The sequence below is a fragment of the Aspergillus uvarum genome, assembly GCF_003184745.1.
Source record: "Aspergillus uvarum CBS 121591 unplaced genomic scaffold BO82scaffold_65, whole genome shotgun sequence".
NCBI lineage: Eukaryota > Fungi > Ascomycota > Eurotiomycetes > Eurotiales > Aspergillaceae > Aspergillus > Aspergillus uvarum.
In genome coordinates this window covers 64,360-85,573 of record NW_020291362.1, presented here as the reverse complement: position 1 = coordinate 85,573, position 21,214 = coordinate 64,360, and the positions used below count along the sequence as shown (strand labels likewise).

The 21,214-nt window shown below is 55.0% G+C and overlaps 6 protein-coding genes across 6 annotated transcripts; 2 read left to right on the top strand and 4 right to left on the bottom strand.

Moving 5' to 3' along the window:
• Nucleotides 1–289: 289 nt before the first annotated feature.
• BO82DRAFT_358053 (uncharacterized protein) lies at nucleotides 290–3,072 on the bottom strand. The gene is made up of 2 exons (XM_025636178.1): nucleotides 752–3,072; nucleotides 290–690 (listed from the first exon to the last, which is right to left on the bottom strand). Exons 1-2 carry the CDS (start codon nucleotides 2,931–2,933, stop codon nucleotides 497–499), a joined length of 2,376 nt encoding a protein of 791 aa, XP_025487879.1. The 5' UTR covers nucleotides 2,934–3,072; the 3' UTR covers nucleotides 290–496.
• A 124-nt stretch (nucleotides 3,073–3,196) lies between these two features.
• BO82DRAFT_358052 (phosphotyrosyl phosphatase activator) lies at nucleotides 3,197–4,966 on the top strand (the record flags this gene model as incomplete). The annotated part of the gene is made up of 3 exons (XM_025636177.1): nucleotides 3,197–3,979; nucleotides 4,030–4,381; nucleotides 4,432–4,966. Coding segments are annotated over exons 1-3 (1,385 nt in total), but the record flags the coding sequence as incomplete, so codon positions are not given.
• BO82DRAFT_386445 (Saf4/Yju2 family protein) lies at nucleotides 4,708–6,293 on the bottom strand (the record flags this gene model as incomplete). The annotated part of the gene is made up of 2 exons (XM_025638248.1): nucleotides 4,708–6,105; nucleotides 6,277–6,293. 2 exons carry the CDS (start codon nucleotides 6,291–6,293, stop codon nucleotides 5,043–5,045), a joined length of 1,080 nt encoding a protein of 359 aa, XP_025487877.1. The 3' UTR covers nucleotides 4,708–5,042.
• Nucleotides 6,294–7,320: 1,027 nt separating this feature from the next.
• On the bottom strand, nucleotides 7,321–11,002 carry BO82DRAFT_344402 (beta-mannosidase mndA). Its single transcript, XM_025633661.1, has 5 exons — nucleotides 10,383–11,002; nucleotides 10,302–10,308; nucleotides 10,122–10,202; nucleotides 9,783–10,009; nucleotides 7,321–9,714 (listed from the first exon to the last, which is right to left on the bottom strand). Exons 1-5 carry the CDS (start codon nucleotides 10,570–10,572, stop codon nucleotides 7,406–7,408), a joined length of 2,814 nt encoding a protein of 937 aa, XP_025487876.1. The 5' UTR covers nucleotides 10,573–11,002; the 3' UTR covers nucleotides 7,321–7,405.
• Nucleotides 11,003–11,389: 387 nt separating this feature from the next.
• BO82DRAFT_377833 (CCR4-NOT core ubiquitin-protein ligase subunit MOT2) lies at nucleotides 11,390–17,411 on the bottom strand (the record flags this gene model as incomplete). The annotated part of the gene is made up of 6 exons (XM_025637606.1): nucleotides 11,390–13,647; nucleotides 14,656–16,484; nucleotides 16,553–16,921; nucleotides 17,006–17,121; nucleotides 17,228–17,294; nucleotides 17,359–17,411. 6 exons carry the CDS (start codon nucleotides 17,409–17,411, stop codon nucleotides 11,390–11,392), a joined length of 4,692 nt encoding a protein of 1,563 aa, XP_025487875.1.
• Nucleotides 17,412–18,193: 782 nt separating this feature from the next.
• On the top strand, nucleotides 18,194–21,198 carry BO82DRAFT_377831 (BUD22-domain-containing protein; the record flags this gene model as incomplete). The annotated part of the gene is made up of 4 exons (XM_025637605.1): nucleotides 18,194–18,215; nucleotides 18,329–18,978; nucleotides 19,623–19,889; nucleotides 20,029–21,198. 4 exons carry the CDS (start codon nucleotides 18,194–18,196, stop codon nucleotides 21,196–21,198), a joined length of 2,109 nt encoding a protein of 702 aa, XP_025487874.1.
• Nucleotides 21,199–21,214: the final 16 nt, after the last annotated feature.

Genomic DNA, 21,214 nt, shown 5'->3' with positions numbered 1-21,214 from the left:
GAGAGTGAGGAGGAGGAGGAGGAGGAGGAGGAGGGGAAGGGAAGGAAGGAAGCTGAGGAAGCTACCTAGTAGTATGTATGTGAAGAAGTACTGCCACTGTCTAGTAGTTACTGTCCACCACCAGTACGTCTCCCCCTCCCCCAGAAAAGGAGCTTCCCCTTCCCCTCCAACCAGAAACAAAAAGCCAGCCTCTTCCCACCCTGAACTATTGGTTGGCAATGTATAACTGAGCTAACTGACTAACTGACTGCACAGCCAATGTTCACCCGTCTCCGGAACAAGATCTGTCATTGAGTTGCCCGGACCATATTTACATATTTACATATTTACATTTCATTGAATCTCTTGTTGTGGATTAATCCATCCCCTTTCTCCTTTCCCCGCTATTCAAAACAATGGGATCCATGGTTCCGACCACCCGCCGTCCTCCATCCATGCCCCGTGGTTGGGAGGAATTCAACACCAACAATAACAGTGCTGGAGGTTAGTTCTAAAATTAACGCGACCCGGGGATGTTGGTCACCCACTCCCATTTCTTCCGGCCCTCCTCTGTTGTCAACTCCTCTTCTATCTCCGACATGTACTTTTCATACAACTCTCGAGCTTTCTTGCGGAGATCGATGATGCCGCGCTTCGGGAGCCGCCGCCGAGAATCCCCCATGATCAACTTATAACGGTTGGTCGATTTCTCTACAAAATCATCTCTTCAGCACTCAATCCATAATTTCGATCATGGTGTGAAAGCACTTACCGGGGTGTTTTTGCAATCCCTGGCAAAGAGCATCCTCTTCATCCTGCGTCCATGGGTTCAGGTTCCCCCGTGGCGGCCCTTTCTTTTTCTCGGGGGGCTTCGGTCGTTGCGCCTTCTTTAGCCGGCCATAATTCAAGGCCTGGACGAGCTCTCCTAGGGCGCGACGAAGGCCCCACTCAACGCAGCTCGGTTGATCCAGATAGCCAGAGATCGAGTCTACCCACTGAATCCACTCGGACAGCGTAGTCAGATGGTCACAAAGGTTGCCATAAGCCTCACTGAAGAGATTCTCGTGGGTATGGTAGATCTCGTAGCAAAGGAACACAACCTTCGCCATAGGCGGAATGATCTCCTTGTAGAAGGCCTGCACCAGGGCCACCCCCTGCTTCTTGTCGGCCCGGGTACTTCCTTCCTTGCCCAAGTTGAAGACCTTGTGGAGCAGCTTCTCGTGCTTCTCGTTGGCCTTCCTCAGGAGTCGACCGCAACGTGAGACTTCGTTGTCCGAAGGCCCTTCGCCAGCCTCGGAGCGTTCTACGAGGTTGTTGTAAAGCGCGATCATCGACCAGATCGGTTTTCGGATCGAGTCGAGCTCAGTAGTTCTGTATGACTCCCGTAATCGAGTGGATCTCCGACCTTGCCTGATAATAGCCTTCCAACCTTTCTTTTGGCCATCCGCCTCGGACGCTTTCCCAAACCACGGGCTGTCCGCTAAGGAATCCGATTCATTGTCCGAGCTCTGGCTGGAGTCGTTATCTTCATCCGATGCACCCTGCGAATGTGGATTCACTTGAGAGTCGGTGCTTCCAGAATGTGGTGATCCAGGAGTCGGCTGTGCTACATCTGCCTCTTGGCGGGACGGCGGTGCTTGCACGGTTGGGAACGGGACAGCGGTCCGTCTTCGTTTCCTTGGGGTTGCAATCGGGGACGGTTCGGCCTCAGCAGCATGCACGCCCGAATCGCCCGAGTCATCGCGTTCGTCTTTTGAACCAGTGGGGTTGTATGCATCATCTGCGGAGGCTTCACGGGCTTCATCAGGCGTGTCTTGGATTTGTCGAGGCGGATTGCGAATCCGTAAATGGTGCGATGGATCTGCTCCACCTTGTTTTCTTGTAGTCACCGACCTAGTTGATCGTCCCGGCGGTGGCTCTTTTCGACTTGGAGCTGATACTCCGACAGCACGACTTCGCGAGGAGCTGGGAGGTGCTGCTACTGTTCCTTGTGTTCTCCTTCGCTCCTTTTCACCGATAGGCTTGGGACTAAGGCCTTTTTCCACTGGCATTGAAGCCTTTCCTCGCCGCTCGGTACGATTTTCCGCAGTTGTTGAAGTCTGGCCCGTAGAATCTGAATAGTCATCACCCAATGCTTCATCTGACAAACTTTCCACTTCTTCTTCACTATCGCTTCTAGCCTGAGAAAATGAACTTGTGGGTCGTCGCTGGCTGCTGCCCGATGCTTGGGAGGCATGCTCTTGCTCATCCTCGGAATAATCCATGTCTTCTGCTAGATGCGAGTGGGCACTGCTCGGCTTCGCCAGTCTTTTCACTGGTTGTAGCTGCGACTCATCGTCATCGGGCACGGAAGACGAACTGGATGTATGCTGTGCAGGTGTAAGCTCTTGATCGTTATCGGAGAAAAGATTCAACTGAGGTGGATTGTCTTCCATGGACCCCTCCTCTTGAACATCAATCATCTCGGTGTCATCATCAGGCCCATGGTCTTCTTTGTCGCCAACTTTTCCAAGAACCTCTGCATCTTCATCATCCTCAGCATAGTCGTAAGCACCCTCACTTCCTTCCCCGCTATCGTTTTTCGTAACCCCACCCTTGTGTAGCCCTTGAATCCCGGGTGTAACCACTTCTCCGCCAAATTCAACCTCTGAAATGCCTCGCAGTCGAGATTTCCACGATGTCTGGGCAGTGGTGAGTTTCGTTGGGAGTCGACGTCGGGGCTCCGACGCTGGTGCCAATTCAGGGGATCGCGGAATCTCCCACGGGTCCTCGCGAGAGGGTCGGATTTCCGCGAGAGTGGTGCGACGTGTACGGCGTGTAGGGGTATTCGGAGAGGTGATGTCTGGCTTGGAGGGAAAGGTCTTGTGCATCACGGTGTTCAAAAAATCCACCGACTGCGTGGTGGAATCACGCTTCCTTCGTCGCGACGCGGCGGACTGCGGGGATCTCGCCATGTTGAACGCCCATGGGATTTGAACCTCAACGGGACACGCAGTTGCGGTTCCTTCATAGCATTGTGAGTTTAGAATGAAGGGGGAAAAAGGCAGTGTGATTTTGCGGGGACTTGATTCGGGGGGTGCGACTGACAGCTGCGGCTGCGGGTTGTCGGACCAAAACAATCGATAACACACTCTAACTCACTAGTCCATCCAAGCGTCATCGACCGTTATCGATAAGTTGCGGGCGGCCGAGCCAACAACAGCAACAACTCGCCGCCCGTCCATCCCCCCACAACCACGGCTTTCACGAGGGCGACGCAACCTGTTGGCGCAGCCTCAAAAAACTGATCTATCAAATCAGAAAACTAGACCACCTGATCGCTGAGACTCCTCCATCACTCGGACAAAGAAACAGTCACACCAATTTCCACGATGGCTGCAAACGGGCTGGTCCGTGTCTTGCCTGTCATTGACCCCTCCGCGGGACACAGCTTCAGGGAGCCCATCAAACGCATCCACGAGCACCAGGATGTGTCGGAGTTCCTGTGCTCCAGAGGCTATGTGGATATTATGACTTTCTTGCTGCAGCTCAACCGGTCCATGTTCCCCGCCAAACTGCCAGATGGGCGTGTTCAGACCTGGCCTGTGGGATCCGATGCGGTCGAGTACTCCGCCCCCGTCCGTCAGCTGCAGCAACTACTATCCAAGCTCGAAGCGATTCTAGAAGAAGCACCACCCGATAAGGGGCCCCGCAGATTTGGGAACATCAGCTTCCGCCGGTGGTATGAAATCGTGGAGAGCCGCGTCTCAAGCCTACTGGAAGAGTGCCTGCCCGCAGACCTTCTGAAGACTAAATCGTCCGACCCCAACGGCCCGACAGCCGAAGTAGAACTGAAGGCCTATTTTCTTGGTAGCTGGGGAAGTCCCCAACGCCTCGATTACGGCACGGGTCACGAGCTGAGCTTTCTGGCCTTCTTGGGAGCCCTATGGAAGCTAAATGGGTTCCCTCAGAACACCCCTGGGGTGGAGGAACGAGCTATCGTTTTAGGCGTGATCCAACCGTGAGTTTGACGTCCAATCAAAGACCAATATCCTGCTAAACCTGAATGAGTTACCTGGAACTCGTCCGCATCATCATCAAGACCTACACCCTGGAGCCGGCTGGGTCTCACGGCGTATGGGGATTAGACGATCATTCGTTCATTCCCTACATCTTCGGCTCGGCGCAGTACGCCCCGGCGCTTTCGCAAACGGACCAAGTACCTGAGGAAGGCTCCCTTCCTGATGCACCTGACCCCAACGGTGTCGCGAAGGCGGCCGTCGTGGAACGGGAGAGACAAACCAACCTGTATTTCTCTGCTATTGGGTTCATCTACGATGTGAAGAAGGGGCCGTTCTGGGAACATAGTCCGATGCTCTACGATATTTCAGGCATCCGCACTGGCTGGGCCAAGATCAACAAGGTACTTTCGCGTCCGACCAAGCAGAAGCATTTGCAACTGACAGCTGCTAGGGTATGATCAAGATGTACAATGCGGAAGTTCTGTCCAAGTTCCCCGTCGTCCAGCATTTTCCCTTTGGATCCTTGTTCAGCTGGGATCGCGACCCCAATGCGGTGCCCCCTCCGTCAACGGTGCATGCCGCTTCAGGGCCTCAGTCGCGACCCCAGGAACCTTCTCTTGCACCGGGGACCACGGCTCCTTGGGCTGCCGGCTCACAGGCAAACCCAGCGGGTGGTGGCACAGCTGCACCCTGGGCTGGAGGCCCAGCAAGAGCCCCGATTCTCCCTGATACCTCACGGTTACCCCCCGGACCCATGGCGCCTACCCGAGCGCCGTGGGCGAGTGCCCAGCAAAGGTCGGCTCCGGATGGACCGGCAGCCCAGGAGGACATGCTCACCAAGGCCCCTTGGGCTAAGTAAGCTGGCCATCTGCAAAAGTTCTACTGTCAACCATATACCCGACGCATCAATGATGCTCACATTCTCACATCGCAATCTTCAGAGTAGAAGGCATGCAGCCATGCAGTCATAAAACTCAATATGGTAATCCAGATATATCAACAACCACCCAGGGTATCACGAACAACCAAGTAACGCCAATGTAGCATATGCACCATGTAGAATCAATCAGAATCCGACGCGTAATCTACCAGCCCAGCCGAAGCCAGCGGCGGCGTGGTCTCTGCCGTCCTCACGGGTTCACTGTCAGGCGTGGCACTGCTATCTCTCGCCGCCGCCGCCGCCTCCTCAGCAGCAAGCCGACTATTCGCAACAGTCCTCCGTCTCTTGCTCTCCGGACGCCACTCACTCGAATCACTACTGAGGAACGGATCCACCGCCGCGCGAGTATTACCCCTCAACTCACTGCGAAACAAGGCCTTGCGCGACTCCAGCGCATCCCCCTCCTTGCCCGTAGATCGAGCCCGCGGGCCGGCCGCAAACAGCGGCTTCAGCCTGGTGGACGTATTCCCCTGCTCCCCAAACTCCACCAAACCGGCCCTCACACGATCCCCCTCCGTCTCATCGACGACCTCAATCCCGAGACTCAACTTATCCCTCAACGACTGCGTCTCAGCCTCCTTCCGCTCCAACCCCTTCCTCTCCTCCCGAAACCCCCTCCTCAACTTCCTGGAGTTCTCATACGGATCCTCCCAATCCCTTGCCTGCCGCACCTGCAACTCCAAAATCCGCTCCCTCTCCCCCTCGCCCCGTCGCTTGTCCTCCACCTTCCCCTCCACCCTCGCAAACGGATCCACCTCCCCATGAATCTTCTTTCCCACCTGCGCCAACCCAAGCCCCGGCCCCGGCAGCACAATCTCCCCATCCCCGCCTCCCGCAGCAATCCCCAGATCCCTCCTCCGCCCCCCTTCCACAACCACATACTCGGTATTCTGGGGATCGGTGCGGATCTCGATCCACCCGCCGCAGGCGGCATGCTTCATCCGGAAGCTGTACACCGGGGTGGAGAAGTATTTCCCGACTTGTTTCTTCTCGGCGTTGAAGCGCACCCCCTGGCCGATGAGGGTCTCGTGGGGTTGGCAGGTGGTGCACCACACGGCGAAGGGCATCTCGAAGCGCACGATGAGGCTGCCGGTGGTTTTGAGGTGGCGCGCGCGTGCGCCCAGTGGGTGTTTCTTGTGCAGGGCGTTGCCGGTGGTTGTGCCTTCTTGGTCGGGGGGGACGTAGCTGGTCACAGTACATCAGGAGTTAGGGGGGTAGGGCAGGGGGGGACTGAAACCCGGGGGAGGGTTTGGCTGAAGACGAACCGTCCCATGTCTGTGATGGGTGATGCTTAGTGATTGCTGCTGGTAGGTTTGGTGTTGGGTGCGGGGGGTGCGGTGGGTACGGCGGGGTAACTTACTGAAGCCTTGCATTTTGGAAGGATATTTCCCCTGAGGGGTATTTCGAGGTTGGATGTGAGTTATAAATGTTGAGGGTTGAGTTCTACCGGGCCTGGGAGGCCGGCGCGGTGAGGTCGCGGGGAGGGGGAAGGCGTTGATAAGGAAGTATAGAGTGGAAATGGTGTATCGCGGGCGAGAAGGAAGGTTATGCCGGGTCGTTACATGGGAGTGTAGCGATGCGGGTGTGGGTGTGTTAGTCAGCTTTGTGTATAACCAGTTATGACCTTAGTTCGTTCTATTAGCATCACCTCTCACTCTTCTAGATTGATGCCAGTCCTGCTATCATCTGAAGTGTGTTCTTCAATATCAGGAATCAGTTGTCTTGCTATATGATCTATTAATCAATATGAGATAGCAGTTATACGCTTTTTGTTTCACGTAGATGATCTCCCCAAGACGTAGATACTGTAGAGCTGTAGGAGATATATTCCCCACAGTCATATACAGTGTTCTGAAGACAGGAGCTTTCACTACTTCAACTTACTCCTGTCAGCTTTGACTCACTGTCCATAGTCCCCTGTGCAACCTAATCAATCAAGCTGATTTACTATATCGGCGTTGTGCGTGTAACGCCTCGGTTCAGCGAGGTCACATGAGTTCAAACAGGACAGCGAGTATGTAAACACCGTGAATTCGTGTAGAGTTCTTCCTTCCTCACCGATTCCATGACTCTCAAGGCATCAAGCTTTCCTCTTTGGGCCAGTAAACTCATCACCATTTCATCCATAATCGACATACTACTTACTAGGAACCCCTTTGAAAAAATCTGACTGTCGCCACATCCATCTATACGGTCTTGCACCTGAAGATCTGACCTGCAAGCCCATACATAAAATCGTCGAATAATCAACCCGATTCATAACCTGGCGCTTCACAATGGCGTGTATAGTTATCCATTGACACTAATAGCAGGGTCCAGCTTATGTTTAAGCTCAAAGCTGTGCAGGCTTGGCAGAGGAAGTACAATATCCATCCACAAAGAGAATCCTCACACATAACCATGTCATTTATTCAATTCTATACACTAGACTACACAATCGCCTACCGACTACTAGATCCTATTCCCACGAAGAATCCTCTCGCCTCTATTCTCCCCCATTTAGATTCCACAGACTCCTGACCGTCACATCATGCACCCACTCCCCGTCCGTCTCATCCGCCTGCACCACAAACCCCACGACCTTCTTCTGGCCCGGCACCACCACAAAGGAATTCTCCTCGAAGTACCCCACCACCCCCTCCGGGTGCTCCAACCAAGTATACAGCGCCACCCCGGCCGTCGCCTCGACCGCGAACTTTCCCAACGCCGCATCATACTCAACCCTGACCCGGGGATTAACCAGATCCAAATCCTTCGGGAACGCGGGCGTGAACCACTGCTCATGGGTGAAGCTAACTTCCTCGTCGGTGTTCGGCAGGCACCCCGTCGCGGTCAGCTCCAGTGCCAGGATGGCATCCTCGTGCCGCGGCAGGGGCTGCTGCTTCATGTTCATCCGATACAGACGCGTGGAGTTGAGCGCACCGACGTGGAAGGGGAGCGGCTTGGTGGGGAGGCCGCCGTTCGAAGCGATGGGCTTGCCCGACAGATCGCGCCAGGTGAGGGTGACGCTCCCCGAGGCCGCCGTCCACAGGTCCGAGGTGACGTAGATATCCAGGGCGCCGGTGGTGTAGTTCCAGAACGGCGAGACGATCACGGGCTTGTAGATGTCGCGCGCCACGTAGTGGAGGACCTTCCAGCGGCCGCCGTACTCGATCCCCGCCCACGAGGGCGCCTGCCAGATGTCCTCGAGCTGCCAGTACAGGGACCCTAGCTGGCGCTCGGGCAGACCGCTGCCCCGCCGGTAGAACTGGATCTGCGACTTGTAGAGGTCCGCCTGGAAGAGCTGGGTCGCGTGGCACCAGGCGCTGAAGTTGGCCACGGGGTCGGACGGGATGTTGGGCGTCGGGTAGTAGGCCAGCACGCCCTGGGTCATCTCGCCCATGCCGAGCGAGTTGTTGTGGTAGTTGTCGGTCATGAGGCCGCCGGCGGGGTAGTGGTGGTTGCGGAGCATGACCACGCTGCTGTTGAAGGTCAGATCGGCCGGATCCGTGAGGGCTTGCTGCCAAGTCTGCAGGCTGGGCATGCTGTGGAAGCCGAACTCGTTGGCGAACCGGCCCACCGGGTAGGTGCCGTAGTCGAAGGCGATGCTCGCGTCGTAGTTGTAATGGTCCGTGTCGCCGTAATATTCGCCCTCCGTGGTGTTGCTGTAGCGCTCAGCCATGGGGACGGGTGCGGAGAGGTCGATGTCCAGGTAGCCCTCGGTGGTGCTGCTGGGAGAGTAAGAGATGGACCGCGTGTTCTCGTAGACGAGCGGCAGGAAGAGACTGATGTACATCTTCTCGTACTCGCCCACGTAGAAAGGGTACGAGTCTGGATCGGCCGCCTCGACAAGCAGCAGCATCAGAGATTCGATCTCATTGCCACCGGCCCATAGGGCCAGAGATGGGTGGTGGTTGACTCGTCGGACGTTGTAAACCACCTCCGCAGCGACGTTCTCCAAGAAAGCGTCATCTGTAGGGTACAGCGCGTCGCTGAACTGGAATTCACTCCACAGAAGAATTCCCTTCTCGTCCGCCAGGTCATAGATATAGTCGTGAAGGTAAGCTCCAGAGGACCAGACGCGGAGCATGTTCTGGTTGCCAGCCACGACTGCATCGAACAGTCGAGTCATCGTGTCCTCGGTAACTCGAGTCCAGAAGCAGTCTGGTGGAATCAGGTTCGATCCCTTAGCATAGAATTCATGTCCATTGACTTCGAAGTGCCAATTCGCCCCGGGAGCGATCCCTTGCGCTAGCTGAGCGTCGGTGATATTGCGCTGATTGAGGAAGATCGTGCGGAAACCAGTTCGCTTCGTGACTTCAGCGATAGACTGATTTCTCCCATCGGTAACCGAAATGGTCACATTATAGAGGTTCTGATCACCCAGACCCTGCGGCCACCACAACTTCGGGTCTACTCCCTCCAGAACCGTGACGCCCGTGACCGAGCCCTCGGTGACAGTGATGTTCGTCAGTGGCCGTGAAGCAAGAATCTCTCCGGACTGTAGATCTTTCACCTCAATCGCCATAGACGGGTTCTGTGGCAGAGAGCCCAGATAGTCCAGACTGACATTAACCACCCACGGCTGGGTCTGATCAGGCGGGAGGTAATTGATTTGTCCCAGCCGGTAGATATCTAGATCCGTGTTGCGGACATACACCGGGGCCGCCTGTTTCAACTGAACCACGTATCCGGGCTTCCAAGGTCCAGCCGGCGCAAATGCCGGACCCCAGTCCCAGCCGAAATCCGACTGTTCCTTGCGCATGAACCACCGGTTAGGATACTCGTAGGTGATTTGGACTCCCTCGGGCCATGCTAAACCATCATTAGCTCTGCATCCCACATCAAAACAATCCTTAAGGGAAACAAAAGGCACCACTAACTCGGCGAACTCGGGTCTCGTGCAATGGCATCCACAATATTCGGCGCACTGCCAAACTGAATACTCAAAGTCGGTTCCTCAGGGCAGTCTTTAAGAATGGAAGAGACATCAAACATGTACTGTCGAAACTGATTATCCGTTGCCCCGACGAATTGTTCGCAGAACGAGATCGAGGTGAACGTGTCCAGCCCGTCGAACACCAGCCACGTGGAATCATAGTCCTCCCCTCTACAGTAACCAAAGATCCAAATTAGCAAGCTCAAATTACTTACCTCCCCACCCCAAAAGAAAAACCAAACCCAAATGTATGTCACCACGGTACTGGACGGAAATCACTCACAAGCCTTCAATCTTCCCGCTGGTGTACGTCCAATTGGCATCCGCAATCCACCTCAGATTGAAATCATTTAAATCATTATACCTGTGCAGAGTCTTATTAGAGAAGATCGCTAAACAATATGCAGTATCCCTTCTAAAAACGTAGAGGATCATCAAAGCAGGGTGCAGGGTCAATTCTTACGGTTCATCTGTAAATATTGGATATCATCAGCAAATCACAGCCCAGAGACTAGTTGGCGAATGGAAGAGCTCATCATCTTACCAATTATTCCCTCCCGCAAGAGATCCATATGTACCTGAGACGGAAACTGGGCCGGCACCGTACGATTCAACGCGGCACTGCTGAGTGTCCATTGTTCAGCACCCAGGTCACGAACATATTGGCTTCTGCTCGCCGAGGGGAAGGACAATACGCCCAACAGCGTGGTGGCTGTTGTGGGAAGCGCACGCATGGTTGTTCTCTCTATTCAGCGGGGAAAGGAGGGGGAACTTGGAGAAGATGGTTGTTTCTTGATCCACGCTCCACTTGCGGGCAAGGAGAGACGGGGCTTTATCTCATTTCACGACGACAACCAGGAAGAATCGGAGTTCAGCCGAGACAACGATGAGTGACGTCTTGTCATCCTGCAGCAAGGGTCCAAGTCTGAGCGACTAGACTATATAAGTCAAAAGTGACGGAGCCAAGGGAGGGGGAAGCTGGTTGTACGGAATGTTCGGACGGCAATCGGACAGGCCACATTTGTGCTCTGGTATGCGGTGCTGGATATTTGGTTACTCGGGTCCCCGCTTGGCGATTCGGAAGCTTCATCAGGCAGGCCTTTGAAGCATGTCAAAGATGGAGGTCGAAGCCAATTGTACAACCGGATCCATGTAGGACCGGATAAATGGAACCTGGAAGAGGGAAGAAGGATGGAGGATGGAGGTTGGCGGGAGAAACAAACCAAACAAGCATTAAATTGACTAGTGGGCGGAGGTGCAGTGCAGATCCCCGCCCAGGAGACAGACTCAGAATCGATGTAACCTTGGTTTTACCCATTCGATCGCTTCAATTATGCAATTATGCGAGTATCAACGTATGATGCATTATGTTTAACCGGCTGCAAACCCAATCCATCCATCCCAGACGCCATGAAATCGGATTTTTTCCTGCAACATGGGTAAAAATACAGGCCTAATAAAAATACAGAGGCAGAAGCCGAGCTCATCATAAACAGAAAAAAGAGAAATGTTGATACAGTTAGAAGTAAGAGACCGCCAGTCCACAACGCCTTAGCCCTCAACGGTCGTGGCCAGAGCCTGCTGCGCGAGCTTACGGTTCCGCTTCACCAGAGCATTGAGTTTCTTGTCAATCGTGTCCAGTTCCTTGCGCGAGGACTCCAGATCCTTCTGCGATTTGACCGCGAAGGAGCGTAATTCTTCTGTCGTCATGCCCACCACATCGTCCAGGTCCGGAATACTACCCATGACAACGCCCGCTGCACCCAGCATGTGCTTAGCCGTGGCGGCGGCAAAGGAGCGCACCGAGGTGGCCGTTGCATTCACCAGTTCAGCGGTGTTGGCAATGGCCCAATTGTGGCTTCGGGTGCTGTCTGCTTCCATGGCCGAGAGAACATTGGGCGGGGCAGGAATGCTTGACAAACTGGTAACCTCGGGCGCGCCAGAATGAGATGCCGAGGCGGACACAGCAGAAAGGGTAACCGAGTTCTCGTCCGCCCAGCAGGTGTTGAAGTTCTCCGGGGTGGCGAAGAGAGCATCGAGGCCACCAACGCGATTAGTCACATCTGGTTCCGTGATGGGAGCAGACGAGTATTCTTGGAATGATTCAACTGCCCAAGCGATGCTCTTCTCCAGCGCGAGATAGCGGTCTTCCTCTTCCTGCGACAGGTGACGGAGGACACAGCCGCGAGGGGTAATCAGACAGCGGTCCTTCAACAAGCCAGGGTCCGAGTGTATACGAATGGGCTCTCCACGGAGCAGAGCCTTGCGGTGTTCCTCGGCAAGTTCAATTGGCTGTTTCAAAATCTCATAGTCATCCGAAGTGCACTTCATGTCGAACCGCTGGTTGAGGTTGGTAGGGTTGAATAAGGGGTGATGATTCAGATCCAGATGGCCCGATTTGTGTAGCTGGGCGAGCAGAACCTGTAAAGGCGATGTTCGTTCGGCGAACAGGTCCTTGATGGAACCGCTGCTGGACTCTGCATCCTTGATCAACTGTTCCACGGTGTTCTTTGAACGCCAGGCTTCAGCAGGAGTGCTGGGCTCGGGAGTTGCTTTCACCTCAACAGGAGCGGGGCTAACCTCCTTGGGCGCCTTGTCCTTGGATTTAGCCTTCTTAGCAGCTTCGGCTCGCTGTTCTGCTTTGTCGTTGCTCTCAGCACTAGCAGGTGTGACGGGCTTTCCAGCTTCCGAGGCGGTTTCTGGTGCCGCAGTCGACGTGTCGGGAGTGGTCACAGGAGTCTTCTTAGTCTTTCGCTTGCGGCCAATGATGGGAGCTTGGACTGGCTCTTCCGCGATAGTAGGAGTCTCCTGCTTCTTGGCCTCAGCTTCCTTGGCCTTCTGGCGTCGCTCTTTCTTAGCTTGACTCTTGGTGATAGCCCGGACGGGAGCAGAGCCAATTCGCGAGGCAGCGGGAGGGGAGTTAGCACGGGACACAGATGCTGAGGTGTAAATATCGGCTTCGGATTCGAAGTCACCCGGAGTATCTGGCCTGCTCATGGACGATATGCTAGGACGTCGAGAGCGAGCTTTGTTGGCAGTTGGTAGAGAAGAGACAGACTGCGGGGCAGAAGGAGGGGGCGGAGTCTCAGTCTTAGGCGTGTCAACCACCCGAAGCACCCTTGGCTGCCGTGGAGCAGAAGAATCAGAGACCCGTGAGACACCGGTCAACGGGGTATTGGGACGGGAGCCAATGGCGGAAATCGGGACTGGCCCGTGCGTACTCGGAGCTACTTGATCTGCTTTAGGAGCATCCTGAGGAGTCCCAAGAGACAGGTCCAATCTGATGGGCTTGGACTTCACCGGGGTGGAAACAACCTTCTCGTTCGCAAAGGTATGCTTGGACGCGCCGATGGGCTTCTTTTCAGTAAAAACGGCTAGGTCACCCTTGGCCTGCGAGCGAGCCTTGCTTGTGGATTTGGGTACAGGCGAGCCCAGTGATATCTCCGACACATTCTTCACGCGACTAGAAGCGGGCACATCGTCAGGAGTATCATTTACCTCAGGCGACGATTGTCGGGAGATGTCTCCCCGATATGCTTGAGATGGGGTCCCCAGTCGAGAGAATGGTGGGTTCAAGCCAGGCGGCACGGACACCGAAGTCGTTGGACTGGACGGATTCAATGGACTCTGAAACAAGGCTGATGCGGGGTGGGCGTGTGGAAGAGGAAGGCCGGGGGGCAGCGTCGGGGTTCCAGCACGAGCAGAGCTTTGCGAGTCGCTGGCGAATTGAGAGCGAACAAGATATCCGAAGCTGTCAACGGTACGCTTGTCCTTTGGCTGCGCTCCCAGCGGAGGGAATTCTTCGTCAACTAGGAAACCAGCCCGGTTAGCCATCTTCAGGTGAGAGATGCATGGGTGGGTGTGATGTCATGTAGAGGTGACAAGAGGAGAGAATGACGAAATCCAAACGGCAAAAGCAACAAGACAAGAACAAGCAGGGCATGCCGACAAGACGAGACGACGCGCAGATACGAAAGGGTCAATGCAGGCAATTAATTACATAAAGGTCCCCAACCGATGTGGCCAGGAAGACACACAAGGCATAGTGTCTAAATGAACAATGGTTGTGAGAAATTGGTTTCGGATAGAGGACCCTGCTTGTGTTTATGAAAAGCCAGGGCAGGGAGGTTAACGTACATGAGAACCATGACCAGACCGATTGGGCCACCAAGATGCTGATAGGTCAACGCAGCATGGATGAAAGAACAACAGGAGTAAACGATAGCCACCAACTTGCAGTGGACCTGGAAAACACAAGGGGCCCATTGGGTGCAAGGACGCCATATCTGCACGCGCGAATCGAGGACAGCAAGAACAACAAGCAAGAGGAAGACAGAGACAGGACAGGTCAAATAAAAGCAACGCAGAATCGAAGAATTCCATGAAAGATAACGCCAAGGGCACGCCCCGCCCGAATTCCTTGTTTTTTCAAGAGCCGTTTGCTTAATGCATCGTTGCAAAGTGGAATATGTCGCAAAGTTTTCAACATCGAATGAACAAGGGCAACATCACAATGAGGAATAAGAGAAAGATAAGAGATCATATCCCAGACCCATCTAGATAAGTATGATATCATGTCATCAGGAACAAAAAGAAAACGGGGAGGAGATAGAAGCGCAAAAGGCATACGGGAGGTAGCGAAGTACATGCAGAGAAAAAGGGTAGTCATCATGAGCAACGGAAAGAGAAGGGGGAGGAAGGGGGAATGACGAGGCAATTAGGGCATTATGGAGGCATATGGATATTATGGAAAGGGAAGGGAAACAATCACCAGCGGTTGAATCCGCCGCCATACATCATGGTCTGATTGTACCCACCTTGGCCCTGACTCCCGTACAGTGCTTGCCCAGCAGTAGCAGCAGCATTCTGATGCATCCTCGCCTGTAGGATGCTCGGGTCCGCAAGATCTACTACACCACCTCCACCGGAGGAAGTGTTAGCGTGTCTGTGCTTCTTCCCCTTCTTCTTCTGCTTCTGTGGCCCAGAATCGGAGAAGGTCCCCGGCTGAGAGCCATAGAAAGAGCCGAGAAGGCCATTATTGGCAGGAGTCAGGGGAGGGGGGGTTTGGTGCTGCTGAAGGAAAGGAAGGATGAACTCACGCTTAGCGGCCTCTTGACCCTGCAAACCACTGGCACCGGCACCATTGCGGCCACGCAGCAACTCACGCATCAAGTCGGGATTAGCTTCTTGCTTGCCGATACTGGCTCCAAGTCCGAGACTAGTGTTTGTGGTGAAACCGTGTCCTTGGGCGAACATACCACCGCCGCTGATCGGAGGCGTACCAGCCGTCTTCAAGCCAGGGGGTGGACCCTGTACACCACTGGGAAAGTAGCCACCGCTGAGTCCGTGCTGTGGACTGGGCGCTGCAAGCGGATTGGGGGTGCCGACAGACTGCATCAACGATGCCTGTTGACTCAGCATGCGGGCATTTGCAAGATTCTTCGAGTTGACTTCATTGGCGAAAGAGAAACGGGAATTCTGGCGATTTTGAGCCTGAAGGGAATTCAACTGCGCCATTTGACTCTGGAGAAGACCCTGACGAACCTGGGCGGCCTGATCAAGAGCAGCGGAACCGAGACTGCCCTGAAGCTGGTCCATGGCAGCGCGGTCGTTGGCAGACTTCAGGATGAGTAGCTGCTGCTGTTGTTGGGGAGTCAAGCTGCGACCGGCGAGGTTGAGTTGCTGATTGAATTGTTGGAACTGGTGGCTTGAGGCAGACACAGGAGAGCCCACCGCGGAGTTCTCGGTTGTGCCTTGCTGGGAGGGAGGTTGAATAGCACCGTGAGACTCGCGGCCGCTGCGACCCCGAGGGGGCATAACATCATCGGGCTCACCACCTAGTTGCAAGCTTCCGCTCTCCCGACTCTCTTCCTCGGCAGCCACCGACTGTAGTAATTCTTGTTCCCGTCTGGCGCGCTCTTGTTCGGCTTTTTCGCGCATGGCGCGACGTTTAACGCCACCATACGGGTCAATGAAAGAGGGGTGATTCTCAATCAAGGCAATTTCTTCCGCAGGCAGACCAGCCGCCGAGAAAATGAACTTGAAATCGGGTGAGTTTACGGCCTTAACAAGGTTGTCCAGCAATGGAGTCTCGGGTTGTGGGGGCGTCTGCACAGGCTCAAGCGAACGTGGAGTCGAGGATCTACGCTCCGGAGGAGGGGGCGATTGTTGGACGGGCTCCTGCTGCGTAGAGGGCGGCAACCTTTCGATAGGTTTCGTTTCTTCCAGAACAGGCGCGACCGTAGCAGTGGCAGGCCGAGGGCTCTGTGACGCTTGACTGCCTGTGAGACTAGCCCGTCTAGCTCGACTCAGAACAGCGTCCTTGTTTGCCCAACTAGCCGACGAGGGAAGAGCGGGGCCATCGGGAACCCGACTGCCGGCCGCATCGTCGCGACTAGGTTGACGACGCATCGGTTGCGATAAAGGTTGAGCAGAGGTTCGAGTAACGTGCGGAGGAATGGCGTAGGCGGAAGCAGTAGGGGCTCCGTTCGGCCGTTGACTCGACAGGGTATTCATGGATGAGAGATCCTGGCGACTGTAGCTATCGCTGTCCTCCCCAGTTTCGTGCAAGAAGGTACAGTTTCGGTTATGACATTGTTCGTTGCGGAGGAAGGACGAGCAATACTTCGTGGTTCCGTATTGCGCCCTACAACTGTTAGTTTCTCGAGTGCCGGTCGCAATGCGCCCGGTCAAAGGCGCGGAGAATCGACCTACCGTAACACGCGGTCACCATTAGCCGACCCATCAACCGCCGCTATGCAGGTTGCGGCATCCTGCTTCCTCGCATACGTCACGTAAACGCCAATGCCCTGGTTTGGATTGCCACCAGGCTTTGCCTTGCTGACGACGATCTTCTCGATATCACCATATTGACCGAAATAGTCTCTGCCGCGCAGCGTCTGCAGAAGCTGACTCTCGTCCCGTATTGTGGGGTTGAGACCGATCACGTAAACGAGGTTCTTCTGCACGACTCTGACGCCAGCCAGGTTCTTCCGACTGGAGGCTTCAATCTCGCGTTTCTCGGCCTCCTTCTTCTTCGCAGCGGCGGCTTTGCGATGTTTGAGGGCGAGATCTGCCTTGAATCTAGAAATTTGCGGAACAGAAACGGTTAATGCCAAGACTGGACCGAGGGTTGGTGCAAATCAACTTCCGGCGGGAGCGACTTACTCGTCGGCGTCAGGAACCTTGTATTGGATGGTACTTTCATCGTAGACACGTCTGCAGTTGGGGCACCGTCCTTCCTCACTGTGGGTCTTGATGTTGTTGTAACAGAATTGACAGATCTGCGGATATACAAATTAGATTTGAGACGAGTGTTCGGGGAAACAAGCCGCGAAGGAATCTGGTTGACTCGGCAAGGGCGGACACGTAAGAGAGCGAAAGACGTACCTGATATCCACAGGGACAAGGTTTGAAGTTCTTATCCGACAGATCGAACTCTTCGATACAGAGAGGGCTAGAAGAAACAAAGGTCGTCAGCCTGAGAATCCGAGCACCCGACGGCGCAAGGCCACACGTACCAGAACTCGTCATCATCGTCGATGACGGAATCAATCTGTTGACGACTTGACATGATGTAGTGTCGAAGAAAGACTGTGAGATGTACAAGTGGAATGGGGACGACGATCACAAGCAAAAACTAACACCCATCAACCGAGCCGGGGCGGAAGGGGAGGGAGGAGGAGGGGGGGGGGGAGAGAGAGAGAGAGAGAGGATCGAGTGTCAGAGAAAAGGGAGCAAAGAGGCAAGTAAATGAGCGCCCAAGAGGAAAGAGAGGTTTGAGAAAAGGCAGGACCGAGTCCGAGAAAGTGATTATAGAAACGTGGGGTAATTGGGGCGGGTGTAGGGAGGGAAGGAGAAGCAAGCGAAGTAGCAGCAGCAGCAGCAGGAGGGACGCACGACGCAAGAGCGAAAGAGGAGAGTTGGAGGCGAACAGAGAATAGCGAGAAGTGATGAAGCTTTGCTTGATCGGGTTTGCACGTGTTTGTCGTGTTTGCATTCTCTGCGCTGGATGGAGGGCATTGTGCCTGAGGCTGCAGGAATGTCCTCGGGATCGGCCGCTTATGTCAATGCTCGCTGCACGTGACCGTGCATATCTTGGGGCAAAAGCTCCAATTGCAAGGGAACCTCCGCCGCCGTCGCTGCTGCTGCTTGACCCCCTCGTCTCCGCTCCTTCTCATCCTCCAACTCATCACCTCTCAGCCATTGTCCCTTGTCATCATGGCTGCTACTCGCTCCTTGATGCGGCTGGGCACCGGTCGTGCCTTGTCCTCCGCCACCCGGACGTCCGTCCGTGCTTTCTCCTCGACTGTGTTGAAGGCCTCGTCGACCCCGGTCACCGATCATGTCCCCAACATGCGCCACGCCCAGCGCTCTCGTATGTCCATCAATTGCACTCCTGGCCTTTCCGTCCGCGACCACCGCGCCTTTCACAATGGGCACTTTCATGTTACCACACCCCCAAACTAACCTGTGAATCTACCACACCAGCTGAGGGAGCTCTGCGTGCCCCCGTCGTCAACCCGGCCGACAAGCACCACGACAAGGCGGAGGGCCTGCACAAGTACGGGCAGTACATCATGTCGTGCCTGCCCAAGCACGTGCAGCAGTTCTCGGTGTGGAAGGACGAGCTGTGCATCTACGTGCCGCCCTCGGGCCTGATCCCGACGATGACCTTCCTGAAATACCACACGGCGGCCGAGTACACCCAGATCTCCGACATCACTGGCGTCGACTTCCCGACCCGCGACCAGCGCTTCGAGGTCGTCTACAACATGCTCAGCGTCCGCTACAACTCGCGCATCCGCGTCAAGACCTACGCCGACGAGGCCAGCCCCGTGCCCAGCGTGACGGGCCTGTTCGAGGGCGCCCTCTGGTACGAGCGCGAGGTGTACGACATGTTCGGCGTCTTCTTCACCGGCCACCCGGATCTCCGCCGCATCATGACCGACTACGGCTTCGACGGCCACCCGCTGCGCAAGGACTTCCCTTTGACCGGCTACACGGAGCTGCGGTGGGACGAGGAGAAGAAGCGGATCGTCATCGAGCCGCTCGAGTTGACACAGGCTTTCCGGAACTTTGAGGGCGGCACCACCGCCTGGGAGCCTGTTGGTCCGGGTACTAACCGGACTCCTGAGTCGGTAAGTCTTTCGAGTTATAGCTCAAAACCCCCGCCAGTGCGTTGAGAGCCCACTGACATGCACATAGTTCAAACTCCCTACTCCCAAGCCGGAGCCCCCCAAGGAGGAGGAAAAGAAATAGGAGGCTTAGCTTAGATGGTTTTTTTTCCCTTTTAATCTGTTCTGTATGTACATATCGCGTCTATGTCTGAATTATTTGTGACGTTGATGTTCGACCACCGTTTGATGTAGTTCGAATAACCGTCTTTCCTTATATACTGCCATTGTAATCTGTCACCTCCAGTCCCCAACCTGACAAGTGACCGACCGAACGCTTGGTTTATCATCCACATTTATGAGACAAATACACACCAACACAGGTCCAATACCCATGCGTTGCCAAACTACGTCAACCCCCGAGCAACGTCCGGCCGGCGGGAGCATCAAAAACCTCAAAAAAGCCCACCAATAACCGCCCCGCTAAAGTCATCGCCCCATCCACCAATGCCATCGCCCCAAATCCCGCTCCGCCTTCTTCACCGTTTCCAAGTCCCAAAAATCCTCCTCCGCCTTGGCAGAATTGTAAATTATCCCAGCCGCAATCCCGCAAATCCCCCCCAAAAAACCTCCCCAATCTTTGAACCAGGCAAAAACATAACCTGAAGGTAAAAATGCCGAAACGCAAACTCTCCGATTTGACGGACAATGGTCCCCAAAAGCTCACCACCGATAAATCTGACCCCCGCTCCCTGCACATCCAGACCGTCCGGCTCAAGCAGAAATTCTCCCAGGGGGTCGAGTCGCTGGCCAAGGCGCTGAAGCTGGCGCGCGGGTTCGAGCGCCAGAAGTGGAAGCGCCGGGAGAAGAAGGTCAAGGATGAGGGGAAGGAGGGGGCGGTGGAGAGGATGGCTGAGGAGGCCGGGATTTTGAGGGTATGTATCTTTCTGTATTGTCTTTCCATTTCTCTATGCTGGCGGGGAGTCTTGGTCTTGGTTGTGGATTCTTTTCGCGTGTTCTGAGCGAGTTCTCTTCTGTATGCGTTGGATGCTAATGTTGGACTTTTACGCATAGGACTTGGACCCGATCAAAACCGCACAGAAATACCTCTACAAGCAACTCCTCAAAACGAAACGGATCGCCGAGTCGCCTACTTTCAAGGAGTTCCAGGAACATATGGGCAGCAAGTTGTCGGCGGAGGGGCCGAAGAGTAATTTCGAGGCGAATGTCACGGCCCGCCTGTACAAGTCGACGCCGGTCAAGAATGTGTTCCCGGGGATTATGGACGGGATCCGGTCGTTGTTGAAGATTGATGACACGAAGCCTGCGCCGTCGAAGGCGACGGCTGAGAAGAAGACCAAGAAGGATGAGAAGCCGAAGAAAAAGATTGCGGCGGAGGAGGTTTCGGATAGCGAGTCGGAGAAGGGCCGGTCACGACTGCAGCGCGCGAGTGGGGAGGGCGACGGAGATGTTAGTATGGACGATTCGGAGAGCATTGACTACGCGATGTACGATGGGTTACTCGCGTCGGGCTCTGAAAACGAAGACGAGGACGACGCGGACGATATCCGGCGGCAGATGCTTGGCGACGGCGATGACGGCGATGACGACGATGAAGATGATGAGGAGGACGAGGATGACATTGATACTCGCATGTTACAGCGACGAGCCCCCTCTGATATGTCAATCTCGCGCTCTCCCTCCCCGGAGGTAGACGAGGAAGAAGAATCCGATTCGCCCCCCTCGAAGAAGGCCAAGCCAGCCCAGAAAGGCAGCGCAAAACCCGCAACCAGCACTACCTTCTTGCCCTCTCTCATGATGGGCGGATACTGGTCAGGGTCGGAGTCTGAAGCCGAGGATGTCGACAAAGAAGCCGCTGAACCACCACGACGCAAGAATCGAATGGGTCAACAGGCGCGTCGGGCGCTGTGGGAGAAGAAGTACGGTGCGGGAGCAAACCATGTCAAACAACAACAACAGAAAGGCAGGAAAGGGAGGGATGGTGGCTGGGATCCGCGAAAGGGAGCGACAGACGGCAATTCTATTCCCATGGGCAGAAGGAGGTTTGATCATGGTGCAGGTTCCGCACCAGGCCGGCCGCAGCACGATGGTGGTCGAGCTCAACGAGGACCCCCGAAGCCACAGGATGATAAACCCTTGCATCCATCCTGGGAGGCAGCAAAGAAGGCCAAGGAGCAGAATGCTACGGCTTCATTTGCGGGTAAGAAGGTCGTGTTCGATTAGATATCCCAGTCTTAGC

Excerpts from the sequence above, each read along its gene's own strand:
- BO82DRAFT_358053 (XM_025636178.1), bottom strand. The coding sequence starts at position 2,933 with ATGGCGAGATCCCCGCAGTCCGCCGCGTCGCGACGAAGGAAGCGTGAT. Across the intron at positions 691-751 it reads GGGATTGCAAAAACACCCCG|AGAAATCGACCAACCGTTAT; the intron begins GTAAGTGCTTTC and ends ATGATTTTGTAG.
- BO82DRAFT_344402 (XM_025633661.1), bottom strand. The coding sequence starts at position 10,572 with ATGCGTGCGCTTCCCACAACAGCCACCACGCTGTTGGGCGTATTGTCC. Across the intron at positions 10,010-10,121 it reads AGCGGGAAGATTGAAGGCTT|AGGGGAGGACTATGATTCCA; the intron begins GTGAGTGATTTC and ends TGGTTACTGTAG. Across the intron at positions 9,715-9,782 it reads ACGAGACCCGAGTTCGCCGA|CATGGCCCGAGGGAGTCCAA; the intron begins GTTAGTGGTGCC and ends ATGATGGTTTAG.